The 23023-nt window shown below is 31.5% G+C and overlaps 1 protein-coding gene and 1 long non-coding RNA gene across 2 annotated transcripts; both read right to left on the bottom strand.

Annotated features, from left to right (window-relative positions):
• Positions 1–10354: 10354 nt before the first annotated feature.
• On the bottom strand, positions 10355–17799 carry LOC135309917 (uncharacterized). Its single transcript, XM_064436602.1, has 2 exons — positions 17643–17799; positions 10355–10524 (listed from the first exon to the last, which is right to left on the bottom strand). Exons 1-2 carry the CDS (start codon positions 17797–17799, stop codon positions 10355–10357), a joined length of 327 nt encoding a protein of 108 aa, XP_064292672.1.
• On the bottom strand, positions 10966–12283 carry LOC128678386 (uncharacterized). The gene is made up of 3 exons (XR_008405636.1): positions 12121–12283; positions 11384–11461; positions 10966–11079 (listed from the first exon to the last, which is right to left on the bottom strand). It is a non-coding gene; the product is annotated as an uncharacterized LOC128678386 (long non-coding RNA).
• Positions 17800–23023: the final 5224 nt, after the last annotated feature.

The raw sequence follows: 23023 nt of genomic DNA, 5'->3' as shown, positions 1-23023 counted from the left end.
ATATGAGATAAAAGGCGTTACCCTTAATAAGTGTCATCTATGAAGTAGTGTGTACTTTGATTTAAGATTTCTTCTAAGAATTGAATGCTTTTATTGAATATGAAACTTTTTTTTCTAGATCTGGAGAGAAATGAGGAAATTCGACGCCTTCTAAACTTTATGGACGCGCAGCCACTGCGGCGCAAGATTTGGGGGATCATTCCTTTCGACCTCCGCTTATTAGTATCTCTTATCAGTCTGTTGACCACCTACGTTATTGTCATTGTACAGATGTCCCATATCTAAAACTAGGTCTTGAACCTTTGTTTTACTAATTATTGTAGTTGGTTTGTTCTTGGTTTCATGTAGAATGAAATAAATTATACTTTTCATTCATTCATTATACTTATTTGTGGCCAAGAATATTTTGCCACAGTACTTTGTAATTACACTACCTCTTAAACGGAAACAATAATGCAAGCACAGCTGTTTAACAACAGAAATAAATGAGAGTGAGGTGTCTATTAGACGACCTTAGTACCGGGGCATAAATACCGTAATATGGTATGAATTTCATATTTTAATGCGAAACTAATGATTGACCACTGGAGCAAGTGAACTAAAAATGAAAATTTTCGAAACGTTAACATTAAAACAATAATTTAATTTGTAAATTAAAAAAAAATCGACTATCTATGATGAACTTCTATTAATGTAATTGGATGCAATCAATACAATTGGATATTAATTATTTAAACCCATGACAATAGCAAAAACATTAAAATGTCGTAAGTATTGACTTATAATAATGTGTATGTCTTAATTCGAACCAGTATTCATTGACTAGCGCCCATATATCTTCTAATTAAATAAACGAAAATGAATAAAAATAAAATCATACTTTTCAAAAACCGTAACAATGCCAACACTGTACCGAAATCAATGATCTATTATTTCAAAATTGTCCATGTGTGTTTAGGTTTAGACTTTGGCTTTATAAAATTAAAAAAGGGACAAAATATTGTAAAACTATCATCAGTACTCTTTGCTGCATTCTTCAGTGCATTGTGTGTGATTGTATTTATCTATAACTTAGATCTAGTGCAAATTATATGGTATACTTTGTATTTATCTACATACTTTATAGAAGTTTTTATATTAGCATTTTCCGGAGAAAATAATTTTTGTTCTTTACAAAATGATTTGATTTATATTGATTTAAAATTAGGTGTTAATAGCAAAAGTTACAAGATAGCTACCAAAATCATTTTGTCCACAATTGGAGCTATTTTATACAAAGTCTTGTTTATTGGTATATATTGTGGTATAACTACTGAATATTGCATTAATCTTTTATTAGGAACCATTTTCTTTTTCATCCCTTTGATATCAATAGATTTGATCCTTATTATATATTTTTTTGTCTTCTACTCTCTTTATTGTCGCGTTGCGACCATTGTCGAATTGGTAGTGGGGTACAAATTGAATTTAACCTCTTGCCAATTTTGTTACAAAGCTCTTTTGAAAAGTGCCGAGAAAGCGCTCGTAACTTTTAATAAAGTGGTAAGTTTCTAGTTTTCTTTTTTTACATATTTTTTTGAGGTCTCTATTAGACTGAAACTTTGCATTTAATGGTCTAGTCACGTGACATTGTTTAAATTTAATTTATGGGTTACGTACACATGTTTTGTTCAATTTTGCGGTTCGTTTGGTAGAAAATGCGTGTGATGCAATATAGATTTTATATGTGTATGTTACAAACATAATTATTTTCTGTCTTAAGTATACCTTCTGTTTCAGTTTCTGGTGTCACTTATTTTCACAACACCCTACGTTATGATCTCTGTATTTGTTATAATAAAACAACTACAATTGAATGGCAGAAATCAGGTGAGTCAACAGAACGCATAAAGTCAAGAGTAAGAACTTCTTGATTTTGCCCTTTCTGCTATATTTAGTGACGACATTAATGATTAATCGTCAACACACAGCGTTATTTATAATTCAAGTGTCATTTGGTATAGAGCATTTGAACGAGTTCAAATTGTGCGATTTTTTGCATTGACTTATCAAAATGTAAATATTTCACAAATGTTCAGGTGGATTGTAAATTTATAAAATAAAGATTGATAATCAAATTTTAGGACCAGATGAATGTGTTCGGCTACTGGCTGGCAGTGTTCGAAACAATACACTCTCTGATTGTGTTGTTTGCGCCAACCATTGCTGCTGGCATGTTATCGTCGAAGGGGGACACGTTGAAATTTGTATTGCATGATCGGATGATTGATGAAAAAGGTACGCAAAATTTACACGAACGAAATTTTATGAAATTTTATTTATAATGTGTTTCTTAATTTCTCGCCTAAATTTGTGAATGTAAATACAATGCCACCGAAACAGTTTTTAAGTTTAACTATAGAAGGGACATATCCAAGAAGTGCTGACTTAACGTCGTCAAAGATGATAAGCTTCCCAATGGTATGACCACTAGGGATCCCATCTGGACAAACTGGGAGCGACTTCTTTGTGGTTATCTATGTGGATTCTTCAATAAAAGTTGACAATGGTATTTTAAACTTATAATCTATAAATTTAGGCAGTTACAAAATGAATATGTTACATGTATGTATCGTTATAAGGCCGTGTGTGTGTGTGTACGTGTACGTGTGTGTGTGTGTGTGTGTACGTGTGTGTGTGTGTGTGTGTGTGTGTGTGTGTGTGTGTGTGTGTGTGTGTGTGTGTGTGTGTGTGTGTGTGTGTGTGTGTGTGTGTGTGTGTGTGTGTGTGTGTGTGTGTGTGTGTGTGTGTGTGTGTGTGTGTGTGGGGAAATATACACATATACAAGGCGTTAACACCATCATGAATGTATAATATTAATACTATGTGCATATTGATTAGATCAATCTGATTTGGGGCATAAATAGAAAATATACTTTTCGGCGACGGTGCAAATGGAAACGAAAAAGTAGGAAAGCGGACTCTAGGCAACAACACTTAATCGTTGCGGAAGAAACCATGTTAACGCTCAGACGAGAGATTAAACTTCTAGATGATGGCGTGTGGTTTCGCCTTAGAATAGGAACACTCCATAAGATGTCAAACGAAGTGACTGAGGGACCCATAGCCTAAGTAGTTGAAATGTAACAACAGCATTCCCCAAATGGGATTGACGTCAAAGTCGACGTCGTTTGTAAAATCACAGCGGAATGTTCAAATTTTTAAAGTCATATTTCACGCTGATCTCAGGCTTCGAGGTGAAACAGCCCCTAACGCTACCCTGAACATGCGTAGATGATATAAATAGATATATATATATATTCATCACTATTTGTGATTTGGTAAATAATTGTGTACCTATAACACTTAGTTCATCAGTGCACAGCTTTTACCTATTTGTGTGGGACGTGAAGTGCACGCAGGTGCCACTCCTTGTTCCCACTCCATGTGAAATTATATAAAAACTTGTAAGATTTTATTTAATTCCACATGCCTGTTTGTGATGAAATCTTTCAAGATAGCTTATCTTGAAAAATTTTATCACAAACAGGTTTCATTGTATTCCATTAACTTTCATACATATAATGAAATGTGTATGAAATTATTTATCTTTTCTATTTTGTAGTAAGTTTAAGTAATAATTGGTATTCAGTTTCATATTGATAAATAATACAGTTTTTTGATTACTCCATTATTGATTCATGATAAAACTAATTTTTACCTGTGACCAGACCGACGGACAGACAGACACACGAGTGATCCTATAAGGGTAAGATGATATTATATCGGTAAATTTTGGTGACTTAGAATCAAGAAGAATTGTTACTACGCGGATAGATATAAAAGTTGAGCCATTTAGATATTGAGTTTACGTTTTAATTGAGTTATATTTAAAAAGGTTGATACGAAAGTATACGAATACCAGTCGTAGTGATATTTAATTATCATATACATGTGACATTTGAATAATAACTATAATATAAGTGGTACACAGGCCAATAAGAGAGACAGGTAGTCGCAGGTCGAAAGGGACAACTCCATAAATTTTTCTTTTCAATGGCTGTGAATCCATGAAGCGCAGTAGTTGAAGTATATCTTTGTTCTTTTCCTGATCTGAAACGTTAATTTAACAATTTAATTAATGTAATTAATTAAATAATGATTAATGAAAACGAAGCGAAAATATATTAATAAATAATTACAATAAAACAAACAAGAAACAAATGGAGATGCAAAAAGAGATTGGGTCACAAATAACATGGGATATATAGATAGACTACGCCGAGGCTTCACTCCTGTGGGAATTTCGGGATAAAAAGTACTCTATGTGTTATTTCAAGTTATATTCTACCCGTGTACTAAATTTCATAATAATCGGTCCAGTACATTTTGCTTGAAAATAAAACAAACATACATCAAACGTAATGAGCGCAAAGGTGGACTTATCGCAAAATGTAACTTCTTGTAGAAAGATTTGTAAAACAGAGAGATTTTGATAAAGCTTGATTGCTAATAAAATAATACATATCAAAAGTCAAAAGTTTACAATGAACGTGCGTTTCAGTGAGTATTTTCGTATGTAGGATGGCTTTACTCTCATCAATATTAGAATTGACTGACTCCGCAATCAATGTTGGTACAACAATGTACAAAATTCCAAAAACCGTGAACACTAATTCACTAACGGCTTGATAATTAATCTGTAATTAAAAACCTTTCAAATATAGAACAGAGTTCCACAAAGAAGTCCCGCTGAAAACAACAATTTAAAAATTCCAATTTATATCAACAAATTGTATGGTTTGCAATAATGCCTTATTATTCTATCGCGCGGGCTCCATAATATTTAGTTTTACGATCAAGAGATTGTCAAAATTTGACTAATAATATAAAAATATTCTGACTGAATATACAAAATTACATTAAACAAAAATTATATCATTTGAACGTTATTACAGGCCAAATTATTTATTTATTTAATTTTACAGACAATGTTAACGATAATTTTACCCTATTCTGAAAATTGAAAAGTCCATTTGAAACCGTTATCAACAATCTTGGCATTTCTGCTAATAACTGCACAATGAGCTGAAAACAAACAGTAAATATACTCGTACAATCTATTTATAAAGCTACAATAAAATTATCAATTATAATTAAATAGCTTACCAACTTGCTGTAATTTGGAATCAATTGGTCAAAACATTTTTCAATATTAACATACAGTTTTAGAAGCAATTTGATGTTCGATGAGAACTCTGTCATATGTCTAATTTTTTTAACACAGCGGTGCAAATTGTAGAACATTATGATATGCATAGTAGGCATAACGTCAATAGAGCCTAATGCTATACAGAGGAATACTTTAGGCACTCGATCTAAATACATTAATTCAGATACGCACTCAGTGTTATTAAACGTACAATGTAAATTGCAAAGTAAGAGTTTTATAATACTGACTATAATTAATAGAATCATGGTGACCCTTACACAATTATTATTGATCAAATCATCTACATATTCAAGGATGTCTATTATAAAGTCAGTAAAGACATAATCAGACGTAGATTGTATTAAAACGAAGGCAATATACTGCAGTAAGAAAATCATATACCAATACCATATTAATGGTCTCAGTACGCAGAGATATATCAATAAAATAACTGTAATGAAAGTAACACATCGTCTAAATATATCTATGATGAGTCGATATTTTGAATTGAAAATTTTGCTGAAACCCAAATTGAGGCCGGAAACCAATTCCAAAGTTCCAATGATGATAAAAATGGAATTAGCGATTGTTGTTTTAGAGTTTTTTTTAATGAAATTATTTACACGCGTATTTTTAACGACAGACATGATGATGAAAGGAAAGACTTGGTAGCTTTGAAACATAAATACAAGTGACAGTTTAATTTATTACGTCTTGTTGATAGACATTCCATTATAATCCATAATTTATATAATTTTACGTAGCTTGATCGTAAGGTCCGCATTTTAGTTATTAATTTGATGACGGTTTTGTAATGTGCGTTCCGTCTAGGATAATTTTAATTCTTCTAGATATACACTGATGATTGACAATTTGGTAAAACCATCTATGAAGCACAACATGAAGTTGGCTGCACCGTCGTGCTTTATAAGTATGTAGTAGACTTTGCTTCAAGTTACTTTTCGCGTATGTATATAATACTGCTGCACATGACAAAGTTTGTGTGAAATTAAAAAATGGAACGAAATATTAAATTAAATTAACAGAATTTAAGAAAGAGGACAAGAGAGAGGACCTATCTATATGCTCCCATGGACGTGGTACGTAATAGAGAGGATCAAAATATATCCTCCCGTGGATGTGGATAACATTCGTCATCAGGTGATAAGCAACAGGTGGGTTGACGTCAGGCTAAGTCGGTTGTAAACTCAGAGACAAAAAAGACTATGTTACAAGCTAACTCCGGGCTTTACGGTGTCACATCACAGATAATGAAAGTAAAAAGTGGGATTTTTGATATTTCACGAATTATAAAATTGTTACACAATTATTTTCTACATTAATTTTAATAAAGCTTAGTGAACTGAATGGCGACGATCAAATATGTAACACTAATATTGAGGACGAGAACAGGCAGCGTCCAGTCCATGGGGATGATTTTGCAGATGGTGAACTTGAAGGGCCGGACCTCGATGTACCGAATGAAGCGCTTGAGGTCCCTGCTTCTGATGGCATCTGAAATTAATATAATTATTCATGAAGTATAAATTTAATACGCATTTTGTGTTGTAGTTCATATTAACGGTAAATGGAAGGATATTCTTGGAATGTATTTCGATCGCTCATACAGGCTTTTTATTCTACAAAATCAATCTTAACATTTCCTAAACACGCAATCCAGAATAAAAAGATATTGACAACTACAAATTGTAAAAAATACAGTCAACAACACCAAGTTACCCTACATTTACTTCTACGGCGCGATAATAGCGGTGAGTTTGTTTTTATATATACATAATTCGACTATTTTATAAGAATATATTAGTTTAATAAATATTATCCATACTACAAATAAGATTGACTAATAGTTATTATGTTCTTACCTTCTTCATGCAATAAAATATTGTGTAAGATTACTTTCAATTCTTCAGTACGACAAACCAGTATTCCAGCAAAATAAGATGGTAAAAACATTAAAATCAATGCTTCTATTATAGTAACAGAGGCTGAAATGTGGATCGGAGGCATCTGTAACAATTTTACAAATGGTAAGCTTTATAACAATGATTTGACCTATAAAATGTAAATAAATACTAATAATACTTGATTAACTTGAATTTGCTAGCGGATACCTATTATTGTTGTATGAAATAAACAACAAATATAAGTTTGTACTGTTTTTATTTTGTTATGAATCCAAAAATTTACAAATAGCATTGACTTGAAAGAAGTATTAATTTGTAAGTTTAGTAAAATAACGACATCTGTTATGTAAGTACTTACTGAAAGTCCACCAATATCGCGATCCTTAATGAGAGCCAGTACAAAATATACCGTAACCATGACTTGAGGTGCGTTGCATAGAAAACTGATGATAAACTGAAAATAAAGCACAGGTATTTTAAGAGTGTGTTGTCACTAGACAATTTTGATGTTCATTTTATGTAAAGTAGTTTGTAGCTTGTGAGAAATAACTATAAATATTGACAAGAAAAAGTGCCTGTGAAAGTCTAATTTCTGAATAAATGATTTGAATTTGAATTTGAATTTAAAAACAAGAAGAGGAAATAATGTTACGATAACTTTGAAACATATGATCGAAGGCAAAGCGAGTTGGAAGAAGGAAAGGAAAAGGGAAAAGGGCATTCATAGAAGATATAAAAGACAAGGCAGAGAACGTGTCACGAAGGAAGGTTAGCGATGTCAAAGTAAAATAGAAAATAAATCACCAACCAACATTAAATTAAGTTTTTAAATTAATTTATGACCATAATGGTTGTGAGATGCCTTAACCCAAATTGAATATTATAATTGTAATACTTACTAGGAATTTAAAGACTTTCATAACCTTCTGAGTGGAGTCAATCATGGACTTGTAAATATATTCGCAAGACACAGTGTCAATACCTTTTTTTTGGACGAATTCTATAAATTTATCTATACGACAAATTACAGAATAGTATGCAAACATATAAATCACCAGCACAATGTCGTTAGAAAGATACGGGGGAATGTAGAAGAGAATTGAGAGTGTTAACAGCAAGAAATCTCCATTGTCTAGAAAGCAGAATATATAGGAAAACAAAAATCTTCCGAATATGACAAAAGTTGTCCAAAACATTATTTTAAATTCCAAGTTATAAGAATCGCTGTCAGCTTCAATTTCAGAATCGATTGCTAGCAAATCATTTTGGAGATCGCAAAATGATTTATCACTTTTCAAGAAAGTTAATGTAATGACGTAGAAAAAATACTCGATCGTGTAACAGATGTACCAAATGGACAAGAATAAGTTTTGACTATCATATTGTTTAATGGAAATAAAACTAAACACACACACAACAACACACTGTAACATATTGATTGATTTCAAAATGATTCTCGCTCTTAAAGATTTAAACTTCATAAATCCGAAATCTAGAGCCAAATAGATGTGTATCATTTTGAAGAAGTTGATGAACTTTTTGGACATACATCGATTTTCTCTAATGGATTTCACCAGAAATTTTATATTTGGAGTTCGTGGCACAATGTTGTTTGTCATGTCGGATTAAAAAATTGTTTATTTTTATTCTCAAATACAATTGTTAGATCCAACAGTAATGTTAATAGGAATGAACGTATATTGATATAGGAATAATTCCATTAGGGCTTTAATTAATTTAATTGTATAAGTAAATGTTGGTACTTATATTAATTGTCTTTACAGGGTCGTAGAAAATTGAACGTCATGTAACCTATGGTTACTGGTAATCTCGTCTCTGAGGCGTGTGCTTCGACTTATTGACTCCTTAATAATTCAGTGCTAGGTATCCCTTTATCGGCTCCTACTCACAAACGTCCGAGACGTTCGTTCGGTACTGGTTTTGAGTACAGAATATATTAGAACCAGTATTGGTAGGGTACTGGGACCAGATATGATAGATTCATCGCAGTTTATAGACTTAGGACTGTCAAATGTCAATAGAATCTGATACTATAAAAAATATATTAAATGGCTGACCATTAGGACCATAGGACTGATCCTAGTATTTGCTTTCATTAAATTTTCGTGAAAATAAATATAAATCAATCAAGTTTTATATGCGTTAATTTTACGATGATATTATTAGTACGTATATAATATTATATAGGTATCTGATTTTTTCTTAGTTAGTACTTAGTTTAAATAATTTTGTAATCAACCACGTTATTCACGGATTGTTTACATACATCTTGTTTAAAAAGTTGCTGCTAGTGGGTAGACAGATAAAAGTATATATAAGAATTTTGGAAATTAGGTTTATGTTTAATAATATTATTACCAAAAAACCTGTTAAAACTTTTGCATAATTCCTTACTGCATTTTCGACTGATATGACGGAATATACTTTTAGCAAGCATAGTAATGATCTTGATCCACACAAGATTTTAAATTTTTACACAACACACACAAGACATTTAAATTTTTCATATTTATTTCGGTTTATAAATATGATAATGACGCTAGTGCGGAGTTAGATAACGCTTTTGAAGAACTAACCAATAAACTATACAACGGATGTATTTTATCAATACAATTGGCCAAATTTGTATATTTCTTTATTGTGACCTAATAAATTACTGGATATCTTTAGTGACTGCCTCACATTTTTAATACAAATATACATTGAATGTATTATTGTGGTGGCTACCACAGGGAATATATTCATTCCTGTATAATGGGTATGCGATATTTCAAGGATCACTCTTCTCTTTATAGAGAAGATGACTTGTAAAGTCATCATTTTCTAATCCATTTATTTTTACAAACTAAAGTTACAAACTTTAATCGAGAGCAGGACTTTTTGTCAATCTATTAAACATACAAATACGATTCTAACCCCTTTATTTAGACTGTTATTTTAGGATTAGGCTCTGAATGTCTTTTAATATCAAATACTGAAAAGATAGAAACACAAAATAAAGTAAAACTTCTTGTTAAATTACTTTATTCGAATCGAGTAAAAAATATACATTCAAACGTTTGCATTTAAAATAATAATGCCATTATTAATGAAAAATACTAGTCACTCACGTGTGATTAATATAGATATTTAAAAATCGACTATAGTTTCGATCTAGTAGCACACCTCTCTACTACTACTAGATCGTCTAGTTTCGACGTATATATTCGTTTAGTTACTAATCTAGATGTGTGAGCTGTATGACCATAATCAAGTAAGTGACGCAGAAGCTGAGTACAGACACAGGCAAAGTCAGGTCTACAGGTAACAAACCTAACACACGTTGCTTTAGTGGACGAGCGTCAACGTAGCGAAGAAAACGAAGAATTTGACGCTCTGCCTCATCATCTGAAAATGTTATGGTATAGAGAATATTTTCTCATACATCGACATACTTTAACAAGCTCAAGCTCAGTCTAATTACAAAATGCTAATGTATAAAAAATCACGGTGAAAAGTTAGGGTTTGCGCAGTCTTAAATTTTGAAAAAAAAAAACCTAAAACTAGGCACTACCATCACATGTTTATCTTCCTTAATATAAAATAAAAGAAAACTGCACAATTTTTGGTTCACTTCTTACAATTCTCACTCAAAAGTTGTCTGGGAGAAATTGCTTTTGCGATAAGTTTATCATTGCGCCCATTTATGTTTCTTGGATACCAAATTATACCTTTTGTGTCTTCTGTAAATTATGCAATAAATAGTTCATATGTATGTCAACAAAGTATAATTAGATAATTAAGTATAGTACCTATATCAACCATCAATTTATTGTGAAGCACAACTTTAATTGTTCCAATCTCACTGTCTAGTCTTTGTGCAAAAACTGAAGGAACTATAACTTGTATTACTGTATGAATCGCAAATAATATCTGGGAAATTAGCGAGAGTGGAGTCAGGGCCTGGAAATATAATACGAATGAATACTTATCATCATCATCTAACCTTATCACACTAATTAGAGTCGGCGATGTCTGTTTTTCAACAATCCTTAACTTATATCCACCCCCAAAAGAAGTCCTCTTTGAAGTACCTATCTTCCCCGACACAATTCATTCAACTCTTTTTAGGATTTTTTATCCCCATATACTTTTCTAGTTAGCCTACTTGAGTTCGTGTTCTTCCTCTCATATCATCACAGTCTAGATAAATAATAGAAGCAAACATAGTATTCGCTAACTTTAAATTGTTCTTATTTTTACTTACGTAAGTTTTGAAATATATCACATAATAGTATATCACCAACATAAATTTTGGGACATACAGCAAAAGATCCAAGATTATCTGAAAATAATAACAATCATCGATAATTATGCAGTGTTTTGTTGTTTTTTTTTTTAGATACAAATATGACGTCCCTTTTAGTTACATTGTCCTTATAACCATACAGTTATATTTTTTTTCAATAAAAAAAAAACAACGTGGCTTATTTATTTTTTCATTTATTTTGGCACAAACAGTCATAAGACAAAAAATAGTTATAAAACAGTTTACAATATAATAGACCAAACAGTGCCGACTATGCATATAATAATAATATTAAAGCGCAAATTACACGTGTTAACAAACATCAAGACATCTTATCTTTCTTTATTCAATTTATTATGATGACCTTGGTGGCGCAGTGGTAAAAGTTCTTGCCACTGAACCGAGAGGTCGATCCCCGGTCAGGTCATGATGGAAAATGACCTTTTCCTGATTGGCCTGGGTCTTATGATGTTTATCTATGTAATGTATTTGTTATAAAATATAATATCGTTGAGTTAGTATCCCATAACACAAGTTTCGAACCTACTTTGAGGCTAGCTCAATCTGTGTGATTTGTCCTAATATATTATTTATTTATATTATTTAAGAAACACTCATACATCAATTAAATATGTATATATGTGTGTAAATGTGATGATTTTTTGGACAGTAACGTAGAAAGAAAATGCACTCACCAACAAACTGTGCAAAGCTTTTGTTCGATCAAAACAATCAGCTACACTTATATATTCTTTGCTAATGACTTCCATCTTTTCTGATAGTTCAACCAATAGCCTTATTTTCTTTGCAGACAGGTACATATAATATGATATTAAGATTGTTATTGCAGGTATTAGATCTACGCCTGTAGATACTATATAATATACATGAATTGGTAAATATTTTTCAACACATATATTGTCATGGGTAACGCAAGCGTAAATTAAGATAGACATTTTTATGGCGTATAAAACGACCGCGTATATTACAGTTATGTGTTCAGTATAATCGTTCACAATATTTTTATTGATCAAATATATATCAATCGTAAAATCGCATAGATTATACTTGCAAAAAAATCCAAATATATAGTAAAGAATATAAGTATTAAAATCTAAAATATAGTATAGAATTTCATAGATCTGGTTTGTGTCTATGTTAATAAAAGTGGTCAGCAAAATTAAGAGCATCAAGATTTTTGCTAAATGACTAAGCCCTTTGCAAAAAAATTGATATTTCTTCATCACTAATTTAATAAACCCTAAATGGACACCAAAACAGCATTCTACTATAATGAAAAATATAACAAGAGTTTTGGGTAATTTATTTTTTTTATTAGAATTGTTTTCTGCGTCACGATTTTTACTTTGTACTAACATTTTAGTAATCATAATTTATCTATTTTTTAAACTTTGGGTCCAAAAATACGTGTTGCCACTTGCAATCATCCGAATGGAATGTCATGTCGACTTGTCGATAATGAAAATTGATGGAAATAATTTATTAGAATATACTTATTAACATGCAATTAACCGAAAACGAATTTTGCCATTAGGTGAAAAGGAAAGTGGGTTTTTTTAATAATCCATAGGTATTACTAAAATAATGAATTTAGAGAAAATTTAAACTATTCATATTCTCGATCTACACTTCTACAGTGTAGATATATACTAATATATACCATATACTATTATTATATAGAGGTGAGCATTTGTGAGTTTGTATATTTGAGGTGGGTAAAAGGGTTTTAGTTTTAAATGAAAGTTTAGATGTTTAATTTATTACGGTTTTACCCGAACGAAGCCGAGACGCGTATAAAATAAATTGGTAAAAATTGATGATTGTTCTCGTTTTAGCCGAAGCTCACTATACTTGGCTTATTTTTTTGATTTTTAGTCCTTTGTGAATCCAATTTTATTTTTAAATAAAATCATATTTTTCACTCAAGCTTGTTTAGAGAAATTTTTGCATTCAACGCGTGGCGAAAATTTATATGTTTGAAAAACAACGTTGAGGAGTCCCGTCGTCAGGAGCCATACCTGGTTGCATTATTACTTATTTATATCATTATACATAGAATAAGTTACGTAAAATCATATTTTGGTTTGACTGCAGAATCAGGTTTAGTTTTTCAAAAGGAAAGAAATGAAAGAAAATAATTTAACAAATAGAAGTGCCAAGACTTAACAAAAGTTAATTAAATGAAATATTTGTTAAACATTATAAACAGGCAGAGAGAACAATTCTTAAGCAAATTGTACACAATACTGAATTTTAAAGTACTTAAATTATCAAGAAATAAGTTAAATTTAATTACTTTCAAAACTAATCTTAAATGCTAAATAGCATTACTAAATGTCCTAAAAACCAATCAACAAATAAGGATTCTTTTCTATAATGTCCAATCTCCAAGATAATTATTTACTTGTGGGACTACTCCCACACTTGTAGATATAGTTCTTGTATCTTTTATGTGAAATGAGATTGTTACACTCTAAATGGTTAAAATTATTGAGTGCAAGTAGGTACTTATGTTTCAACCTTATTGGGAGAGTTTTACATTTTTTAAAGTTGCCTGCAGTTATCCTTACTTTTATGAACACTTTTTTGTATACAAGAAGTTTAATAAATTTAGTTTGTATTGATTATAATTTATCAATTTTGCTTTTTAAAGCTTTGCGATTCCGTAAAACACGACTACTTGATGTGTTGTGATGTGATGTGATCTTCAAGTAGTGTTGTGAACTGCCAGTCGATGCTTGACCAGTTTGTATACATACAATACAGAGCGCTGACTCGAGTCAGGCATAGAACACTCGTGTGTCAATGTGACTCTTCTCAAAACGCTCGAGTGCCGTTTTGAGTCAGATTCAGGGCGGATACCATGAAATATAAAACACGTAGCATGTAATTGCGTCCACACATTCTCTTCTATTCTTTTACACGCATAGCTTAGTATAGAATCAACCAAAGATTAAATATAACATTTTTAATATTTTTAATGGGACTTTATAAAATTTTAACAGTAGTATTCTATTAATAATATTAATAAAAGCAATCAATACATATGCTATTCCTATATTAACATACTCGTTCGGAATCATCAAATGGAGTAAAACCAATATTAATAAAATTGATATCAATACCAGGACTATTCTTAGAAAATATAATACTATATTTTGTAAGAATAGACTATAAAAAGACAAGATGGAGGTAGGGGATTAATTAACGTGGTTGCTCTTTGGAAGAAACAAATTTCTAGTCTCAAACAGTTCTTTTATCGAAAGTCAGAACCCCTTTAAATTTGAAAAAAAAAAAAAGTTACTAACTAGATACTAACAATATAGAAATAAATAGTATTGAACAATGGAAGAAGAATGGAAGAGCATGTCCAAACCTAGCACAAACAGACTACACCCATAGACACAATCAAATAGCAAGCATTCTTCACCAGACACTCGCAAAAAAGCACAAACTGATATCTGATACAGTCACCCCATACTATAAATATAATCCGGAGCCAATTTTAGAAAATAATACACACAAAACCATTCATTATAACCGCCCTGATATAACCCTCCAAGACAAAGTAAACAAAATTACTTACCTAATCGATATTGCAGTGCCCAATACCCACAACCTACAAAAAACAATATCCGAAAAAAATCATAAATACACTGACCTGCAGGATGAAGTCACCAGAATCTGGAAACAGAATAAAGTTTATGTCGTCCCAATTGTGCTGTCAACTACTGGAATCATTCCTAAGTATTTACACCATAGCCTCCAACTTCTTGATCTGAGACCCTCTACTTACATACCTATGCAAAAAGCCGCCATCTTAAATACATGTCGTATTGTCCGAAAGTTTCTCCAAATTGACGAAAACGGACAGACTGACCTATCAGGATCATAAAATAGATAAAAACTTATAATTTACTTGGTTTACGCCCGTAAATGATATGATAATACCAGCTCATGCTGAGAAAAAGAAACACATAAGATTAATAATAATAATACTAGTATTCTTAGTTTTTTACAAATGAAATCAACATGCAAATACCAAGAGACGGTTTATCTATTTTTAGACCTAGGTAAGTCATGTTTTTTAATCTTTTAATTGATTTACACGAGCAAGGTAATGTTACAATGTAAGCATGAGAAGTTATGACTAAGTAAATTTTTATCTGAATTCCCATGGGATAAATAAGGAGGGTGTATGACAATAAATTTAGTTTTTTCCTGAGTTAAGGGCAATACCATTGTCATGAGACCATTTAACAACTGAATCTAAACCTTTTTGTAATAATTGTATTATCTCAAACAAATCATTACCAGCACTCAGAGAACAGAGATCATCTGCGAACACAAATGCTTCACTCTACTGAAGAACGTTACATAAACGATTGACATGCATGAAGTAGGATTTTCATAGAATGACATGAAACGACGCACAAAAGCATGTAGGACAAGTGGAAGTAGATGAAATTTAACTTGCAAGATTTTATTACAGACAGACAGACAACAGCAGGTTAAGAAAATCTTGTAAAAATATTTTTGCATAATTATATTATTAACAATGTAGTATTTATTTACGTTACGAGTAGGTATTTATAGAACCAATAATTTGTGGGTTAGTGAATATAAATCACTGGTCGAGATGAGCGAACTGAATGACTACAATTATATAGGTGACGCTGAAGCTAAGTACAGCCAGCGGCAGACTGAGGTCGACGTACAGCAGGCGACACACGCGTTGTTTCAGCGGACGAGCGTCCATGTAGCGAAGAAAGCGAAGAATCGTTTTTTCTGCTGCTTCATCTGGAGGAAGACGGTGAAATTATATATCTAATTGAGTAAATTAGCTGTTACTATACACTAAAATAATTAGGATTTATTTATTATTGAGAAATGCCTTTCTACTGTATCTTATAGCTGTCTGCTATGTTAGTAAACATAGCCTTGAGTTTTGTAAAGACATAATATGGTGTTTCTCAGAGCATTTCGACCGCTGCTGTGGCCGTGCTGTCATTACAATTTTTCAAATTTTAGCAAACTGGTAATGTCAATTTTATGATTGATCGATTTTGGAAATGCTCAAGAAAATTGACAGATCGAAATAACAGCGCGGCCGCAGCGGTCGATACGCTGTAAATACCACCCAATAAAAACCTTAAAAAAATAATAATTAAGTACCTGATATGTCCATCAATTTGTTTTGGTACAAAACCTTTATTATTTCTATCTCATTATCCACAAATTCGCCAATAAGTGATGGCAACACTATTTGTATTATGATTTGTGATATGTAAACACAATTAGTCGCCAACGTGAGTCCGTGTAAAGTCTGCAATAAATATAAAAGTTTGTTTGTCTGTTCCGCTTTCTTTGATTGTGGTAAGCATATAGTTAAATAATATCTTAAAATATATAAATAGTTCATAATAGGCTATTTTTTAAATCAACCCCTAAATGACTATAATGGGGGTTTAAGTTTGTATGAATGTTTTGCTTTCGCAGAAAAATTCACGCGGTCGAACCCGCAGGAAAAAATATACATATTGCAAATATTGTTGAAATAGAAAACTGACACACGATATACTTACATAGAACTTCACGTATATTAAGTACAATACTATGGTCGATAATAGTTTTGGAACATTGCACAGAAGTATCAAAAAGATCTGAAATTTAAAAAAAATAAAATATTTTTTGAATAGAAATAAGCAACTTATAAGTTTTACCTATATATTTTTAATTAAAACGCTTTTATTAGGTCGACTTGTATGTATGTAAAAAAGTATGTAATCCAATCTATGCATGGTAATTAATTTAACCATCTTCCAAGGATCGTAGCGTCATGAAAATTGGCAACTGTTTATACAATAATATGGTATTGTTGATCTGACCTGATCACTTACCAAAAGATTGTACAAGGGTTTGATTCGATCAATACAATCGGCAATCAGCATATATTGTTTACTTGCTTCTTCTACTTTTACTGTATGTTCCTTGACACAGAGTCTCAATTTCTTTACGGATGTATATATCAGATATAGTATGATAATAACCACTACAAGCAGTACATCTAGACTACCTTCACCAATGTAAAAAATATAGTACGGAACAATATAGTCATAACATATCCCATGTAAGGCACAGGCCGCAAATATCAAAGACAATTTAATGAAATAAAAAATTACGAACGAAAATATACACAGCTTGTAGAAGCGGCTAGACCTAAGATCTTTGTTGATTTTGTGAATGTCAATGATAAAATCATTAACAGTGTATTTACATAAAATACTGCCAATTAATATGGCGATGTACGTGACCCAATCACAGGTGAAATATATGATATCGAATATTTTCATGGTCACAAAATTTGTTGTTATAACACCGACAAATACGAAAGCCATAAATCGACTAAGCAATTTTAAGATCATACGGAGGTCCTTTTTGATGGACCTGATGAAACCGAAATTAAAACCAAAACAGCATTCGATTATTATGAAAAATATTGTAATGATCTTCGGAATTTTCAAATCTTTGTTTGATTTGTTTTGTTTGTGTTGAAATGCTGTTATTTTATTAGAGTGCTTCATATTTGTTAGGTCAGCAATATAGTATATATTTTTAATATCCAAATTGTTCATTTCAATACAAAAACATATCATTTTTATCCATCACCCCCAACAAGTTCGTATGAAAGCGTAAATAAATATTTTGGCTTCTAATGCAATCATTAGAACACTTTTTTAAAAACAATCCTTCAATTTGAATTTAAATTATTAAATTAAAACTTTATGATGTAATCACTAGATGGACATACAAAACATGTCAGACAATATTAAGCGATTGTTATAAATTGTAAACATACTGGATATAAAAAACAAAATATATTTAATTGCAGATGGTCAAATTATTACACGTTTAAGTTTTTTTTTTATTTAGCTGTAAGTCTGAGGTCTAGTTGTTGATTGGTAAACTAGTTGGTATACGAATACAATAAAATAACGATTTACGGAGACCTTAAAGTCAATCAATTATAATCGAACTACCACTTCAATTAAAATAATTAATTAAGGTACAATTGACATCAAACAAATAATGATAAGCAAGTTTGTACAATTCAATAAATTGAAATTAGATGTACTTACAAAAAATTGTGCAAATAGATATAGTGAATTGTGAGTACCTAAGATATTTTGCCTCGACTATACAAACAAAGACAAACATTATTTATTTGCTAAAACATGAGTTTAATTATTTACAATGTGGTGTTAAATGAAAAAAATACATACCTATAGATAAATTCAAATTCAAATCATTTATTCAGAAATTAGACCTTGACAGGCACTTTTTCTCGTCAATATTTATAGTTATTTCTCACAAGCTACTAACTAACTCATTTGAACAGTGTTGGTCCCTATGATGCCAGATCGGCTTACCATTATTGTTTCTTACAATGTTTTTTATTCTTTCTAATTATATATATATATATATATATATATATATATATATATATATATATATATATATATATATATATATATATATATATATATATATATATATATATAATATACAGGCCTCTGTGCGCGTGCGCGCCACCCTCCTCTGTCCTGTACCTCTCTCATCCATTTACGCCTTGCGACCTTCGATACATCGTCCGCCCATCTCATTGCAGATTGTCCGACACTTCTTTCACATAAATCCTTTACTTATAGAAAATAATATTGTATGGCTAGCTTCGCCTACGTTAATTTTGCGGGATGAAAGGTACCATATGGCTTCTATACACCTGTCTTGTCCACTAATACAGTTCACATTTTGTATTTTAATAGACACGTATAATACAAATGTGGAAACGAACTACTGTGACCACAAATTGGAGCTATCACGGACTTTCACGGCTAAATATGATTAATGTGCGGGCAAGCAAGCCGTATTATCGTTGAATTCGCGCGTAATTTATTTCGGAGATAACTGACGTGCGTTAATTTGTGTGATTTACGGTTTAATTTCAATGGACCTTTACTTATAACTCTGTTTATGTACCTATTGTTGCTTACTTCCACGAGAAAAGGTTCTATGGAGAGGAGTCGCTTACGATATACTATGCGCATACAGGATGTTTCATAAACCCCGTGCACATACGAAACGGTGAAATAAATAATAATAACTTGGATAGATCTTCAATGCGAAGTTACAAGTAAATATTAGCATTACTTAACTTTTAATACGAAGATAATAATTATTCAATCGGCTGTGAATTACTAGGCGTCCATAGTAGGGTATATTTCAGGAGCGTTTTTAATGCCGCCGTGGGCTGTCATTAGTGTTTATTGAATTGTACCATACACAGTAACCAATTTAATTATCCTATTTTATAAATAAGTAAAGTACTGGTACAATGTTATTTTAATAAATGTTTAAATTAAAAAAATATATTCTTTACATGTTTTTTACAAACTTTACACGGACTTATATATTGATCTCAAGGTATATAAGTTTGTATTTTCGGGCGGAATTTTGAAACAGATATCTTCAACCAATTGAGCCGATGATTATTTTGTCACGCATTGAATGAAATAAGATCTCACAACAATAAAAGCTTCTATCAAAAATTACATGTTTGTGAAAAACTTACTCAAAAATTTAACCATATAAATAAAGAATAATATTTTTACACTGCATCTGATGTTAAAGTACGATTCAGTGTTAAATTATTCAGTACATAAATCAAGTAGCAATGAACACACGCGCTGGTTAACAGACGCGTTGCAATAGCAGTATATCACCTGGTGTCGGACAAGCATTTATCATATTTAGTGATCGGAAACGCTGGCAGTCCGACTATATCCGAAATCGTAGTCACTCTAACACTTGAGTATTGCAAACTGCATTGTTGAGTAATATTTTGCTTTTTGAAAATTTTATTAAAATTGAAGTTTTAATTTGAATTTTAGATTTAGAATATGATATTTTTAAAGTTATCTGCAGAAACATCAACTAGAGTGGACACACTATTCGATTACATGAAAATGACATCTTATCTCTACACAAATAGGATTGACAAAACAAAACAACAACAAAAGACAAAAGCCCGACTGGTTCATTTAAAAAGTAATTAAACCTACTTTATTTTAAATTTCTTAATACGATATATTGATACATACTGCGCCCATTATATCTATATCAGACTTTAATCGATAAAAACAATATGTTTATATTCTGTTTCTACAAATAGAGCTACATACAGCTTTCTACAAATTTTTAAAGTAAATCGGCTCCGTGGATTGTTATTTTAATTTTCCTACAGGATCCCCCTCATTTTCCGGGATGAAATATCTACAAGATGTTAACCCGGGATTCTGAGGCATTTTTGATTAATGATTAGTTTTTCAATTATCCTACGGGAACCTGACCATTTACCGGGATGAAATGTATCTAAGATGTTAACTCGGTATATCAGGTACTTACATACCAAATTTCAAGCAAATCAATATATTTCATATATTTTACTATAATATTAATTAATATTATAGTTTGTATTTGTAAAAGTTTTCTTTTTCGTGAGATTTTATCCGCATTTATCCAAACTAATATTATAAACAAATAAGTATACATAGTTAAAAACTAAAATAAATTAATATAAGAGGCTCCCAAAAGAAACATGGTCCGGAACCCTTCGTGCGCGAGTCCGACCTGTACTTGTCCGGATTTCTTTAACCGCAAAATGTTATTTTTCCAAGCATACAACCTGATCCGTTGCATATTCTAATTATTTCGCTAGAGGCTACTGAATTTGCGAGTCGTATGAAGACAGTTTATTCTTCTTGTATCCGTTTTGTTTCCATGCCATTCTGGGAGTGCGATAGAAACATATATTAGTTAATAGTTAATCTTAACGAATATTAAATGTTGTTCCTTCCTTTAATTTTATTCAATAGTAGATGCGCCCCGGGGCTTCGCTCCCGTAGAAATTTCGAGATAAAAAGTAGCCTATATGTTATTCAGGTATTCTTCCCTTATATTAATTTTTATTACAATCGGTGTAGTAGATTTTACGTGAAAAAGTAACAAACATACATACACACATGCTCACAAACTTTCGCATTTCTAATATTAGAGGATTTGTTAGCAATAATGTACTTATTCGTATATACATTATTTATTGTACAATACATTAAAATTATTTGTTAGTATGTTTGTATGTCCTTCTTTCACTTCAAAACTGAGCAATAAATTTGATCGAAATCTGATTTGTTGAGGGCTTGGTCATAATAATAATAATAATACAATGACTTTTCGAATCGACTAGAAAAAGTTTTAATGTCAAATGTCAAGTATTATAATCCGCAGATTACTAACCCAACCAATCGCGCATGCGCCGCACCAAATTCATACTTTTTAGAGTTTCGTACCTCAAGAGGTAAAAACGAAACCTTTATAGGATCACTTCATTGTCCGTCTGTCTGTCTGTCCGCCTGTCCGTCTAAAGAACAAAGTTTTGTGTACATGAGACACACGAGCGCTATAGACGGAGTATGTTACAAACATGTTCCATAAACAATGTCTTGTGTATGTGTTTTTGTTGAATGTCTCCAAAATTTTTTTGCTGGAGTCCCGGCTTTACGAGAAGACTAAGGGACTAATAGGCAACCATAGCATTCCCAAAGAGGGTTGACGTTAGGCAGGCGGCTGGTTATAAAATCACAGCCGAATCTTCAAAATTTTGAACGGATCCCTCGGTGCGCGAGTCTAACTAGCACTAAACCGGTTTTTATTTATTTATTCAAATTTTGTAATTTTTTAATAATGATGTAAATTCGTCCTCTTAATTTTTAATATATTGCGTAAGACCTACATTTGTTAATTGACGTCCTTGGAGAAAAGGCCGCGGTGAAGTTTATTGCGCCGCTTCTTCTTCACCTGCGCTTTGGAAGCCGGCAGTAGACTTAGTTTAAGTATTTTTTTGACGTCAATAATGTATATATTATCCTAAATAGAATAAAGAATTTGGAATTTACTATTTTACATTGACAAATCTGTGATTAAATTTCCCAAGTATTAGTAGTATTAATTATGTCATAATTGGGTACCAAAGAGAATACACCAACGATTGTTTTGCTCAACGACGAAAAAATATACTTCAGGCTTCACAATAACAAGCTGCAGGCGTATGTATTATGAGATGGTTTAAAAAAAAACCGAAAGTTAAACAAGCATCAAATATCCTAGCTACCAAAGAAAATATTCGTTACAACCATTTAAATGTGTTTCAAATGCAACTCAAGACTTTAGATTTGACTCCAATATTTATAAATGCGAATGACTGTATGTTTGTTAGTTTATTCCGCGTTGTCTATTCAACCAAATCTTCTTGAAATTTTGCGGTACCTTTCATCTCGGAAAAAAGTATTGTTCCTGTGGGAAAAACCTGTATACTGAGGAATATGTAAGCAGGAATAGTCGGAGGCACAGTAAAACACGTCTGTTCACTACGGGATTTATTGCGAAGACGAGTACCTTCCAAGAATAACAATCTTAAATGCTAATTGTTACAGCTACTCACGTATACATATGTTACAT

The sequence above is a fragment of the Plodia interpunctella genome, chromosome 19 (assembly GCF_027563975.2).
Source record: "Plodia interpunctella isolate USDA-ARS_2022_Savannah chromosome 19, ilPloInte3.2, whole genome shotgun sequence".
Classification (NCBI taxonomy): Eukaryota; Metazoa; Arthropoda; class Insecta; order Lepidoptera; family Pyralidae; genus Plodia; species Plodia interpunctella.
The sequence above is the reverse complement of the archived record's forward strand: the minus strand, read 5'-3'. Positions and strand labels throughout refer to the sequence as shown.